General features: G+C 32.7%; 1 protein-coding gene across 2 annotated transcripts in view; it reads right to left on the bottom strand.

Moving 5' to 3' along the window:
• Window positions 1–15,185, bottom strand: part of LOC126886040 (DALR anticodon-binding domain-containing protein 3) — a 54,748-nt gene that overhangs the window by 13,631 nt on the left and 25,932 nt on the right. Inside the window, exon 4 of one of the 2 annotated variants that reach the window (XM_050652881.1) lies at window positions 2,167–2,334. The exons of the other annotated variant lie outside the window; for it this stretch is intronic. Coding sequence (XP_050508838.1) covers window positions 2,167–2,334 — 168 coding nt within the window. The remainder of the gene's footprint in view (window positions 1–2,166; window positions 2,335–15,185) is intronic. 2 annotated transcript variants of the gene reach the window in all.

The following is a 15,185-nucleotide window of genomic DNA, read 5'->3' as shown; positions in this document are numbered from 1 at the left end:
CAAATATTAATTGTAAGAAAAATTACGTGAAATTTTATTAGGTTGCTGTGAAAATATTTAATCAAAAATAATTTTTGGAAAAGAAAATACATCATAATCTAGTCTGATCCTTAATTTATTACTATTGGATGAAATATCCAAATAAATTCGTAGTTAAGGTTGTTGGTGCGCAAAATATTAATAAAAACGTACAATATTCTACCTAGTCGGTTATGACACTAAATTTCCTTAAAAATTTGACATTATACTATTTTTATAGAACCAGTTGCCTTGTTACCATTACTAATATGTATTTTTCTTATGAGAAACTGAATAATAAGATTTTGGTGCTAGTGGAATATAACAAAAATGTGCTAATAGCAATAAGAATTTTTCATCAGAAATTCCCTGATAGACGACAACTAAGAAGAGAAACGTTTAAAAATATACTAGAACGGTTTCAGTGGACTGATCACTTAGATTATGATAAATCTGCTCGAATAAAAACTATTGTAAGTGAAGAAAACAGCAATTAAATGTAATCCTTAGTGTCACTGAGGATCTGCATATTAGTACAATCGTTCTTACAATCTAAGTTAGTCTGTTGAAACCGTTTTAGTATACTTTCAAAAGTTTCTCTTTTTGGTTGTCTTCTATCAGGAAATTGCTGATGATAAATTTTTATTGCAAGTAGCTCATTTTTGTAATAATCTCCTAGCACAAAGCCATTTTAATCCGTTCCTCATTAGAAAAATTAGTATCAGTAATGGTATCAAATCAACTGCAACTACATAAATAGTATAATGTCAAATGTTTAAGCAAATTTTGTGACATAGCCAACTAGGCAGAATTTTGTATGTTTGATTCATATTTTAAGCACCAACAACCTTAACTACGAATGTATTTGGATATCTCATCCAATATTAATAAATTAAGGATCAGGCTAGATTATTATGTATTTTTTTTTCGAAAAATTACTTTTGATTGGATATTTTCATGGCTACTTAATGAAATTTTACGTAATTTTTGTTGCAATTAATGTTTTCTTAAAGAATGACGAATAACTTACAAATTAAAGCACTTAGGTATAGGGCATGCTTAAGAAATAAAAAAGTACCGTAAAATATAATTTCATTACAATACTAAAATACAGGGTGTTCCATTTAAGAAAACTCAGAAAATACTCATTCCGAGTTTCGACCCACCCTGTATACTAAAATTAAACATTTCGCTATACTATTAATGATTAACAGTAGTAGACTATACTAAAAATCGTCTGAATGTAAATAGAAAATTTGATGTCAAATCACTACAATTCTAAAGGGTGTAGATTTTGCTACGAAATTAACAAAAAAACGTAAATAACTTTTAAACTACCTCGTATAATATTACAAAACCATATATTTTAAGAAAGGAAACATCGAGGAGAATTCAAAAATGTAAAAATATACAGGGTGTTCCATTTAAATAAACATAAGTTTGTGTCACCCTGTCAATACGGACGCTCCTGTATATTTGAAAATATTTTTAAAATATGGTACTATGTGTGCCCCAACTTTTACCTAAATAACTTTTTTTCGTATCCCTTACGACAAACGAGTAATTGGACTTTGTCACACTAATGCCCCACCCTGTATATATATATATATAAAATGATGTTGGATAATCGAGTACAAATATAAAAATAAATAAGCAAAATCATTGGCTAATACTCGTAAAGTGAATGTGAATTTAGTTGGAAATATATAAAATGATGAAGGGTCATCATTCCATACATTTCTGTGCAACTATATACACCGGTGTTTCGGCCTATAACCTAACTTGCTACACTATACTGACGAAGCCCAAATAGGCCGAAACACCGGTGTATATAGTTGCACAGAAATGTATGGAATGATGACCCTTCATCATTTTATATATTTCCAACTAAATTCACATTCACTTTACGAGTATTAGCCAATGATTTTGCTTATTTATTTATATATATATATATATATATATATATATATATATATATATATATATATATATATATATTTCTAAAAGGACTTCAGTATTTTATGTTCCAATCAAATCTATTACACCAATCAAATTTATTAATTAAAACAAAAATATATTTATTAATTATAAATGTTTTAGGCACCAATCAAATTTATTAATTATAACAAAATACATAATTACACTTACTGTCAATATGCGTACTCTTCTATAGTACACACTAAATACAGAGCAAAGATTAGATAGAAACGATATCAAATATTGTGGATTAAATATTCCTTTCTCGATATCTTTAACGCAGCTCTTTATAACCAGTGGGAATTGCAAAATATATACATAAAACAATTCCCATTCTTCCTAAAACAATTAAAATTTAAAACGTATTAGAGAAAAAGATAAATTATTAATGAATAATACAATAATAATTAATATAATTATTGCTGAAAAACCCTATTTTTCAAAAAATTTATTAAAATCCTTTATAAAAAGTATATATTTACTAAAATCCCTTAAGGGGGTATGTAAACGCCGCAGTCAAAATGGTTGTTGATCATAGGAACTAACGTTTAACAATTTCTTTCAGTAGATGGCAGCACGTATATATATTCGAACATTTTAATAACGACGAATTTTAATTCTATTAACGACGGCGTTGTTGCCGTTGCCAAGTACCTACTAAAGAGAACTTATGATCGTTACCGATCAATCGGAACCGTTCGCCTTCAATCGTACTTGTATTGTACTTGATGAGGGTGTTTAATTTTTTACCTGGAAATGGTAAATTGTTACTATTAATAGATAGCATTGTATAACTAGACAAATTTTTATCTTTTTTTAAACAATGGTAATAGATACAAAACGTTTCATTTGGAAATATTTGATCACTTATTGTATTTAGATTATATTTGTAATATTTGTCTTCAGACGACAATAATTATTAATTCTTTACCTGGTCTAAAATATTTATAATAAACTATTTTTAATGGGAAATAAGCCACAATTTTACCAAAAAAATGATTTTATTCAGAACAGCATCAAAAATATTTATTTTAAACTGATAAAGAAATTTGTAATTGTTTGAAATACAAGTAGGAAATATATACATTAAATCACGCTTTTTGCTCTAAATTTTAAATAATTGCTTGGATTAACATGAAATTTGGCATACACATAGGTAACATGTCAACCAAGAAAGCTGATAGTGTGCCGATGTAAGATTTTGCCCTGAGGGTGAGTTTTACCCCATCTCAGGGTACCCAACTGACTTATTCTAAGCAACTTTTGTTCTATAGGATTTTTTCACTTAATTAATATTTGAGTTATTTGCGAGTAAAAAACACGTTTTAGGCGGCTTTTACAAATAACTCAAAAAGTATTTTATCCGAAAAAACATTCTTAGCAAAAATATGTAGCTTCTAAAAAAGTATAAAAAAACGCTGGACGGAAGGGCCGCCCGAGAACTTTATCGTACCGATCTATTATCGTTATCGTACTAGATACTGCCATTCTATAAAAATAACAAAGTTACTCGTTATTTTGATATTTTAGAAACACCTTGTATACTTGAAAATAGTTTATGGTTCTACGCATCATTAATTCCCGCATTTGAGAAAATGTTCGGGGACACACTATAGATTATTGCATAAATCAATAGAATATTAGTCATACTTTCATTTCAAATTAGTCCATTTTTCTGAGAAATTAATAGTTTACAATATTTGCATTTTACTGCATGGATTGTAATGAAATTTTGGGAGTAGCACAAAGCCCAATCACCTAATTCAAAGTCTATCCTATATACTATGGCGCTTTTATCGTGGGGGCGGTTCTCACCACTTCTCGGGGATAGAACATTTTTATTTGCGAATTGCATGGAGCAAAAGGAAGAATTTTAAGAAAATTTAAAAATGCGCCCTATAATTTGATCTCATTTTTTTCACCCGTCCAACTTTTTGAAAGTAGAAATAACACTATATTAAGAGGTATTGCAAAAGAAAAACAATGCATTTAAATTCTGGTGAATGAGGGGTTAAATGTATGTACTTCTCATTTTTCCTTAAAGTACATTAGTCATATATTTTTTTGCACCATATCTCGCTTAGTTTGAATGTAACCGACATTTAACAGTGCTCGTTTTAAAGGCCTTTTCAAACACTACAAAAGCATGAGCATTTTGAGCATGCACCAAAAACCAAACTCTTTTTACCTACCATATCTCTTTTTGTATTATATATAGAAAATTTACGAAGGAACGAATCTCTTTGTTATTTATAATTAAAAAAAAATTTATATAGTGTTTTTAGTTTGATGCATAGTTTTTAAGGTATTCACAAAAAACCGTCCTAAAACGTGTCATTTTTAAATGAAAATGGCCAATTTTCAACTGCGCATAACTCAAAAAGTATTGAGTTCTCAAAAAAAAGTATAGATCAGTTTTTGCTTAAAAATAGGTTCTCTAGCCACTTCCATGCTTATTTTGACCAATAAATTTTCCACCCCCTTGAAGGGGTGGGAATTGCCCCAAGATAAAAGCGCCATAGTATATAGGGTAGATTTTGTTTCTTGAGCTATTCCCTACTTACTGTGAAAATATCAAGTACATCGATGTAGTAGGATGGAATTCGGAGCCAAATACCCTCATTGACTGCCCTATAATAATGCTCTGCTATGATCGCGTGAGAGGACACACACAAGATTCTAGCAAAATTTCAATTTTCTGTAACTTTTCGAGTTTTTGAGTTACAGCAACGAGTTTTATGTCATTGGAAAGATAATTTTACATTCTTTCAAAATATGTAAAAATATACAGGGCGTATGTAAAAAATTAAGATTTATTTTTCATTTCCGGTTAAACCGGAAGCCATATTGTGGGTAAAATTTATTGTGCTAATAGATAATAAAGTACTATATATGTCTGCCAAATTTCAAATTTTAGTTTCTATTACAGAGGTAGTTACGGGCACTCGAATATTTTTTTATAAAAAATTCATAACTACCCTCCTATGAGGAGTTAAGAAACCTGACTAATGTTATTCAATTTACCGATAGGATATCAAAAATATATCAAAAAATAAACAAATTCCTTGGAGTCATTTTTGAGAAAATTTAGTTCAAATTTATGTCAAATTTTGACCCCTTAAATATAGGCAACCCATAACTTTTTCTGAAAAACGATAATATTCTTGTTATAGCCCCATCTTTAGGCTATATAAATGTTTTTTCAAATTAAATTTATCTTAAACAAATTTTTAGATTGGTAGGGAAATGTGTCGGGTGGGCGGTCGGCCATGCTGGCCGCCATTTTGGATTTGGAAATGTCAAATTCCGTATTTCTATTTATCTATCGATGAGCTAACTTTAAGTTAAATTTCATTCGTTTCGGTCAAAATTTGCAAAAATGGGCCCCAAATAACCCCCCTATTTCGGCCCCCCTTTGAGAGGTTTTTTTCAAAAGCTTAGTTTCTCGACAAAATTCTCTTAAACTTACTCATACCGAATTTCATCGAAATCGGTCCAGTAGTTTTTGCTGGGCGGTGGCGACATACGTACGTACATACTTCCGACATGTTTTTTTTATTTGCTTTTTAGACTCAGGGGGACTCAAAACGTCGAAAAAAAGTGAAATCTGAAAAACATTTTTTTGCACGATCCTATAACTTTATCTATTATACTCATACTGCGTATGTAGTACGATAAAGTAAAAATGGTGTATTAGACCTGGATCCCGCGTACCAAAAAAAAGTTGATTAATAGCAAGCTGAAAATTTGTCAATAGCTTAACGGTGTCTTGAGGACAAACTTTGATGTACGGGAGGGAACACTGGAATGGGGGAAGTTTTAATTGTGGAACAGTTTAAAAATTTGGAACGGTCAGACCACGAAAACGTCACATGTATTTTGTCCGACAGAACTTCCAATTGATTTGTTACCCTTTGATTAAAATCTCATGCAAAAATCAGGCTGCTATTTGTCACCAAATGGGCATTATAATTAACAGGGGTTACGAAGAAATCCCAGGTATTTTGTCGGACAGAACATCCAATTGATTTGTTACCCTTTCATTAAACTCTCATGCAAACATCAGACTGCTATTACTATATTACTAACCGACTTGATTACTGTCATTTGACATGTTCTTCGTGTTCCACTCATTAAAATACCCAGTTGGTGATAAACACCAGTCTGATTTTTACATGTAAAATCAATTGGAAGTTCTGTCCGACAAAATACATGGAACGTTTTCGTAGTCTAACGTTCCAAATTTTTAAGCTGTTCCACAAATAAAACTTCCCCTGTTCCAGTGTTCCCATACATCAAAATGTGTCCGACTAGACACCGTTAAGCTATTAACAAATTTTCAGCTTGCTATTAATCAACTTTTTTTAGGTACGCGGGATCCAGGTCTATATATGTATGAACTCTATGGACCCAGTTGAAACAAAGTTGTAGCTAAGTGTAGTTTCATATCCGTCAAATTTCAAAGTGAATATTTCAACGTGAAATAACCAAAAAATGATGCACTTTTTTGGGGAAAACTCATTACAACTTTTTTAAAGTATTTAAAAAATATTTATTTTTGTTTTTTTTTTAAGTTTGTAGCATCAAAACTAAGCAAATGCTCAAAATATAGTTGGTCCCTTTTTTTGGTAAAAAACCTCGGGAAAATCAGCCCCTAATTATCATCTTAAATCAAATCAATCGTAACCACTTCACAAGTTACTTTCTATCTATCTTTGAGCCTTAGGACCGGTATTTTATGTCCTGGTTAGCTAATCGGGGTTTAATCGGGACAGAAAACTACCTCTTAGGGTCTCTTCTCGTTGTCCTCCTCCTAATAAGTGCCTTCTCTATTGAGGTTGGCGATCAATATGGCAAATTTCTCTCTGTTCTGGGCTTGATGGATTAAGTCATTCCCTGTTGTGTTGGTCCAATCTCTGATGTTTCGGAGTCAGGATTTTTTCTTTCTTCCTATACCCCGTTTATCTTCGATTTTGCCTTCTAATATTACCTGAAACTGCTCAAATTCCCTATGGCGCATTATGTGTCCTAGATATGACGTCTTTCTAATTTTGATTGTATTGACCAGATGAGGACGTGTGTTCATTATTTCCAGTACTTCTTCATTTGTAGTTTTGCTGGTCCAGCTTATTCTTAGCATTCTGCGGTACATCCACATTTCGAATGAATTCAGTTTGTTGACATCATACTGTTTTAATGTCCAGGTCTCACAGCCATACAGTAATAGACACCACACATAAACACTTTAGTGTTCTCAATCTTATTGTGACTGATAGCTTGGGGTTACAGAGCATTTTTTGAGTGGTCTAGTCTAGCTGACTGTTTAGCTCTGTGCTCAGGTATATGAAGCTTTGGGAACTCTAAAGGGTGATACCATTGATTTGTATGTTGGAATGTCAACACGGGAAGTTTTTTTCCTCGGAAAATTTTACATTTTCATCTCATTTCTAATTTTTCTTCTTCATGTGCCTTGTCCGTTGTGGACGTTGGCTATCATCATAGCAATTTTAATTTTGTTTACAGCGTGTCTATAAGTCGATCGATGTTAGTCCAAACCATTGGCGTAAGTTTTGAAGCCATGAGTGTCTTCTTCTTCCGGGTCCACGTTTACTCTCTATTTTACCCTATATTATCAGCTGCAGTATACGATATTTATCATATCTCATAATATATGACCGAGGTGTTCACGTTTTCGTTTTTTAATTGTGAAAGATATTTATTTTTGTTTTCCCATTCGGCGCAATACCTCTTCGTTGGTGGTGTGGGTCGTCCAGAATATTTTGAGGATACGTCGGTACACCCACATTTCGAATACCTCTAGCCTTTTCGATAATGTTTCCGTTATTGTCCAGGTCTCTGCTCCATATAACAAGACTGGAAATACATAGCATTTTAGCAGCCATATTTTTAGTGGGACATATATGTCGCAATTATTGAATATATTTCTCATGTTAAATGTAGCTCTGGCATTTTCAATTCTACATCGTATTTCGGTTGTCTGATCCCATTTCGAGTTGACGACTGTTCCAAGGTATACATATAATTGTACGTGTTGAATTGGTTTTTTATTTTCAATTGTCTGGCAGGTTGTTGAGTTTTGCTCACCAGTGTCCATTTTTGTTGAAGGTTAAATTCTCTTTTTTTACTCGCTCTTTGTAGGTACCCTGTCCATAAGATGCTGAAGTTCATCAATACTGCTAGCAACCACAACTGTATCGTCTGCATATCGGTTTATCTAATTATTAATCCAGTAAATTTCAATATTTTTTTTCACTTACTGAAATATTTGACATAAATTAATCAATGACTATACAATATTGTTTTGTCTACAATTTTTTTATTAGGATAATGCCTCAACAAATACTAATGGTCATTGGCATGTGTAATGTGTGTAAAAATGTCGATGTCATCGTCTTTACAAAGAGACGCTAATTGTATCCGAACAATGCATTATTTGCAGCCCTATAAAAATTAAATTTGCCAGAAAGTGAATAAAACTGAAATTGTTTTTTAGATACGCCCCACATAACATATATACTAGAGCTTATGTTATCTATGTATTATGTCAAAACTAGTATAATCCCCCAGTAAACACTTTGAGCCTCGTTTAACTTTCAACCATTTGTATAACCACACGGTTTCAAGCATAAAAAATGTAAATTTTATTGTTAAGACACTGTGACGTTATACAATCATGATTGAAAGTCAAACAAGGCCCAAAATGTGTACTGGGAGGGGGTGGGGCCACTTTTCTAAACAAAACCGCGTGATTCATCGTATTTCCGTGGTTATAAAACTCGTTTTCAATTGTTTGCAGATTTTCTTAAAATCCGGCAAACGCGCATCTGTCGCCATTTAATACATCACTGCTGCCATCTACTAAATGACACGTGAACTCATCTTCTCATCTATTAAGTGACAGCGGAACTAATTTATCACTAGAAAAATGCCAACTTATTGCTGTAATATGAACAAAAAATCCCCAGATTGCAGCTTTTAACAATAATTTTTACCTTTAGGTACAGTTAATTTAAAAATTATGGCAGTACGGACAATGAAATTTTATTTAAAATAAAGCTTTTTGCATAGTTAATCGTTTCTGATAGTTATTTTCTACCCAAGTTCAAAAATTATTATGCAAAACGAATTTTTACAACAAGTTACGACGTAAGTTATGACATGGACTCCTTTAAGTACAGTTATAAAAAATATACTGCTTTCTTTGGAAATTTTAACTAGATACTATTAAAATAGAAAGTCTACAGTTCACGAACATACCCCTAAGTTGAAGATTGGTTTTGAAATAGTGACGGTAACTGTACCTAAAAACTATATAAATTTTAACATTGTGTCATACCACCTTAAAGGGCTACATCAAAATCACAAAACGTTTTCGATCTGAAAAGATCATCATCAGTGCTGATAACACGTTAATAAGATGCTGAGCACCAAAATATGTAGGTAAAAACCCTTTAAATATTTTAAAATTATGATAGATTTACATTATTATGTTTAATTTAAATTGATGGTTAAAATTGTCCTAGATATGGCACTAGGCATCACAAGATTCCACACATAACACGTGGGTGGCTCGTCTGAAGGATATGTCCTCATATTACGGACAATAATTAGCAATTGATAATCCGTGTGTATTCACCTTAATAAATTAAATTATTGAAGATTTTTTTACCAAACAAAATAAATCAAAACTTGTTTATGAAAACGATTTCCAAAGTGGAAACTGAAACGTCAAGAAAATTTAATTTCAAACTTAAACTGTTGCTTATTTCCAATTAAAATAGTAAATTGCATAAGATGCCACAAGAAAATAGCTTCAGAACTCAGAACAATGTTCATATTATTAATTACCTAATATTAATAATATATTCGACATGCGTCAAATAAACGTCAAACCTCAGAGTTGTTGCGAAAAATTATTAATTTTTATCGATTTTCGATAGAAAATAAAGTATTTCCATTCACGTTTTGGTATTCACAGAGTGCAGATCGTTAGATAATAGCGGATTAGTACGACTTTTTAACATATTTGAAATGTTATAGTAAAAAGTACCATGATTTGACTGCTGACTGGAAGTTAGGTGAATATTATTTGATTTACCATTTGTTTGAGAAATTATTAACCCTATCACTGGGTTGCAGACTGTAATCTGAGCTTATATTTACCCTTTTTTTAATATAACTAGTTGTTTGTGGTTTTGGTAACCAGGATCACAACAACATGTCAAACCCAACTTCAAACTCACCTCACACACAAATTTCCGACCCATCAACTTCTGTTATACAATCCAATATCAAAAATACAAATAATACTTCTGTTCCCAAATCTCATGCAGCTGCTACCTCTACAAAACCGCTTCCCTTGCCTCCATTGTCTGTGCCTTCTCGAGACCAAGCGATCCTCATGCCTTCTCTGCCCAATACTGTACTATTTGATTACATTAAAGCTGTCAGAAGTATTGTTAAACCCAAAAACGTACACTTCGCATCTCCTATAGTCGTGTATGTATTTACCTGTCTTCTTCATTGTAAGCTGATAGTCTTCTTAGTACTCATCAAAATATTTCAGTTAATTCAACAGTTATTCCAATACGCAGGCTGGTTTCACCTACCAAAAGGTTATTAATTTCTAATGTAAGTCCGGCCATTCCTCACGCCATAAATGAAAAAACGCTTCAGGATCTAGGATTAACACTTACCTCTCCTGTTTCTTACGTTAAATGTGCATCACCTGATGATGAAATCGCTCATGTTTTAAGTTTCCGCCGCATAACTTATATCTTACCTAGCAGTGATGATTTTTCTTTGCAAACATTGACTACCGTTACTTTTGATAACTTAATTCACAGAATACTTATATCAACCGATAAACTAGAATGATTTCTTTTCAAACAAGTTGGACATACTGCAGAGTGATGTCCCAATATTCAAGACAGTGCCGCTTCCCTTGAGCTCCCTCCGATACCAATTAACTCAAGCGGTTACTGCTTGGTGTCCAAACAAAATTACTATTTGCAGCATATACATCCCTCCTGACCACACCCTCAATGAAGAAGAGTTAGTCGATTTAATGTTTCAATTTCCCCATCCGTATATTCCTGTTGGTGACTTTAATGCCCATAACAGAATTTGGGGCTCACCCCATAATATTGGTAAAGGCAAAGTTATAGAAAACGTTCTAAATTGTTCAGAATACCTTTCTGTTAAATACTGGATCCAAAACCCACTTTACTATTTCATCAGGTTCATTCTCAGTCATTGATCTGAGCCTTTGTGATCCCAAAATTGCACCTTCTCTCTCCTGGGAAGTTTTTGATGATCTTCATGATAGCAACCACTTGCCCATCATTATATCTAGCTCCTCCAATAAGGAAAGCACTACTACAAGTTTCTGGAACGCTAATTGGTCAGAATTTACTTCAAAAACCGATATACATATTATCTTCCTTAACTATTGCTGAGGATATTAACATTACTCTAAATATCTTTAACGAATGCTTACTCACTGCTGCCGAATCTCATATCGGTAAAAAAAACCATCTTGTCTACTCACAAAATGGTTCCATTGTGGAACGCAGATTGTAGTAATGTCATTCGTTTATCCAAAAATGCTTTAAATAGATATCGACGAAATAAAACCCCTCAAAATCTTCTTCTACACAAACAACTTAAAGCCAAAGCCAAATTCATTATCAAACAAAGCAAACGATCTTCATGGCAAAATTACACTTCCTCTCTTAGACACGATACAAACCCCACTCAATGTGGAAAAAAATTCACAAATCCAAGGCCATAAACCTAACTTCCGCTCTTAGTTATTTACACTCTAAATCTTTCTCCACTTCTTTATCAACTACAAATGATATTATGTTTATCAACTCCCCTTTTACCCTGAATGAACTAAAATTTGCTTTGTCTTCATGTAGAAAATCTGCTGCGGGTCCCGATGACATCCCTTCTATCTTTTAAAAAAATCTCTTCAATTTATATATCTCCAAACTCCTCGAAATATATCATATTATCTGGAACACACATAAATTCCCAGATATTTGTAACCTTGGTAATCCAATCCTCCGTAACTCCTAAATCATTTCGTCTAATATCTCTCACTTGTACCACTTGCAAACTTCTTGAAAAAATGATAAATAAAAGACTCACTTGGTTCCCTGAAAACCATAATATTCTTCCTGAAGCTCAATCCGGTTTCCGCCGTCACCGATCTGCTCTTGATAACCTTGTTCTTCAAACACACATTTCTCAAGCAATCAATAATCATCAAGATGTCGTAGCAACTATATTTGACATTGAATGAGCTTTTGATTCAATCTCTAGAAATGCAATAATTGACAAATTTTCCTAGTATAATTTGGATGGTAACATTCTATCATTTATAAAAAACTTTCTAACTGGAAGAATCTTTAAAGTCCTTGTCAACAGTAAGCTTTCTCAATCTCTTCCTCAAAGATCTCTCAAAGATCTGTATTAAGTTCAACTATATTCATTCTTGCAGTCAATGAGCTATGCAAGTCATTTCCGGCTCCCATAAAATATGTTCAATACGCTGATGACCTAATCATTTACTGTCATGGTAAATCTGTTCCCGTCACATGTAAACTTTTACAAGGTGCTGTAAATCTTCTTCAAGATAGATCTAATAAACTAGGATTATCACTCTCTCAAAGTAAATCCAAATTAATAAGATTTTCCAGAAGGACCTCCACTCCCGTGCCCCAAATTTTATTCAACGATTCCCCACTATCTGTTGTTAATGATTGTAAAATTTTAGGTATGATATTTGACTCCAGGTTAAATTGGAAAAATCACATCTATGAACTTAAAACCAATTGTTTTAAAAGATTGAACGTTCTAAAAACCCTTATGTCATCTTCATTGCGGTGCCGATGAAACTACTTTATTAAGAGTCTACAAAGCTCTCATCCGATCTAAGCTCGATTACGGTAGCTTTATCTACTGCTCAGCCTCTAAATCTGACATAGATTTATTAAACTCTGTTCACAATAGCGCACTCCGTCTATGTCTTGGTGACTTTCGCTCCAGTCCTATCGAGAGCATATACCCTGAATCCAATGAACCTCCTCTCAGCTAAAGACGGCAATCTCTTCTACTTTCATATACTGCATCAACATCCGCAAATCCCTTTAATCCCGTCCATTCTCTAATTACCACAATACTCTCTTCTTCCACTAACAATGTTCAACATGTTATCATAAAACCTATACCTCAATTAATTACTCCACTACTTAAAAATATAGACCTCCGGCTGACTAGTTCATTTCCTCTTCCTTCACTTCCCCCCTGGACTAAACATATTCTTTCAATAGACATCTCCCTCACCATCTTTAACCGTTGCGTTGATTGAATACACCAATATTCGTGTATTCAATCAACGCTTTAACAAACATGAATCACCCAACAGTCTTGTAAAGAAAGCATTTTTAGAAATTATACAAAAAAAGTCATATGTTATTAATTCTGTTTATCGATGCTTCTAAAACTACCACTGGTGTTGGCTGTGCTGTCACCACTAAACATGAACTTGTAAGATCTCGGCTACCCTCAACATGTAGCGTTTACACAGGTGAACTATATAGTATTCTGTTGGCATTTCAATGCATCTCCCATCAAAACAGACATGTTGCCATTTGTACGGATTCCCTTTCATCTATCAATCAATACACTTTTTACTGACCACCCACTGGTTCAAAACATTCATATCTACCAAAATCTCTCTGCTCAAAATGTAACAGTCTCTCTCATATGGCTACCTTCTCATACTGGAATTACTGGTAATGAAAAGCAGATCATTTTGCCAAAGAAGCTACTACCCACAATACTGGAATAACCACAATTCAACTAGCTAGTGATCTCAAACTCGTTTTCAAAAAGTCAGTAAAAGATGCCTGGCAAAACTTATGACAACAGAGTAAAACAACTCTACATGAACTCCAACCATATATTGGTCATTTCTCCTTGGACTTTCTAACTAGAAGAGAAGCATCGATTATTAGAAGACTCCGAATTAACCACACCAAACTTACTCATGGTTTCTTGATGTCCTGAGAAACTCGTCCAACTTGCCCCCCTTGCAATGTTTTCCTGACTGTGAAACACATCCTCACCGACTGTAATTCATTCACCAACCTGTATACATCACTTGATATGAAAACTACTGTTAAAGAAATGCTCAACAACCCTACAGAGATCATGAAAACTATATCGTTTTTAAAAACCGCTCAGTTCTACAAGAAAATTTAATATCATAGACGTTAGTTATTAAAGTTATATAATTATTATATGTTTTCGTTATTTAATTATGTATCTACTGTTAGTGTTCTTGTACCAATGGCCATAGTTGTCGAGGTACTTTATGTAAATATTAAAAAAAATAATACAGTAGAACCCCGCAAATCCGAACCCCGCTAATCCGAACGTTCGGCAAATCCGAACCAACGGAAAGTAAAAAAAAATTTAAAATTCAAGACAAAAACTTAAAAACACGTTTATTATACAGATTAAAACCAGACAATTGAACAATGTAGGATTAATAGGACTTTGACATTTAAAATTTCTTAAAAAGAAATACGTACTTTAATATGTAGTAGTATGTACTGATGTGATCTTGATTATTGATATGAGATAATATTCTTATATGTCACTTAATTTAATCAATGTATTAATACTAATCTAATTAATTAACCAGATCACATATCAATATGTTTTCAATCTCAGGGCGAATTATAAATTAATTACTTACTTTCGTGGCTTCAAATATTTCTTAATGGTTCCTAATCGGGATAGAAAAGAAAAGAGTAAAAAAAATACACATATGGGTTACAATTATAATCAAAATATTTTTTATTTTATTTAAAAGGCAATCAATGCTTAATATTTGCTATTTCTTATTATTCTTAAACATAACATTTACAAATGGGAATCTTATTTCCTTTTGGTTTTCAATTGAAAGTTTTTATTAACATTTAACTATTAGGAGTTATTAGCAACAACTCTATTTAAGTTTAATGAAGCTTTTCTGATATTATTGATTATGTTATTCAATTTTTATGTGGAATTTAATACGAAAAACCCATACATTCATGTCCAAACAAATGAGACTGACCTTTTCCTGGTGAACTGAAAATGTCCTCACACAA

The sequence above is a fragment of the Diabrotica virgifera genome, chromosome 6, assembly GCF_917563875.1.
Source record: "Diabrotica virgifera virgifera chromosome 6, PGI_DIABVI_V3a".
Lineage (NCBI taxonomy): Eukaryota > Metazoa > Arthropoda > Insecta > Coleoptera > Chrysomelidae > Diabrotica > Diabrotica virgifera.
Note: the sequence above shows the minus strand (reverse complement) of the source record. Positions and strands in the feature narration are given on the sequence as shown.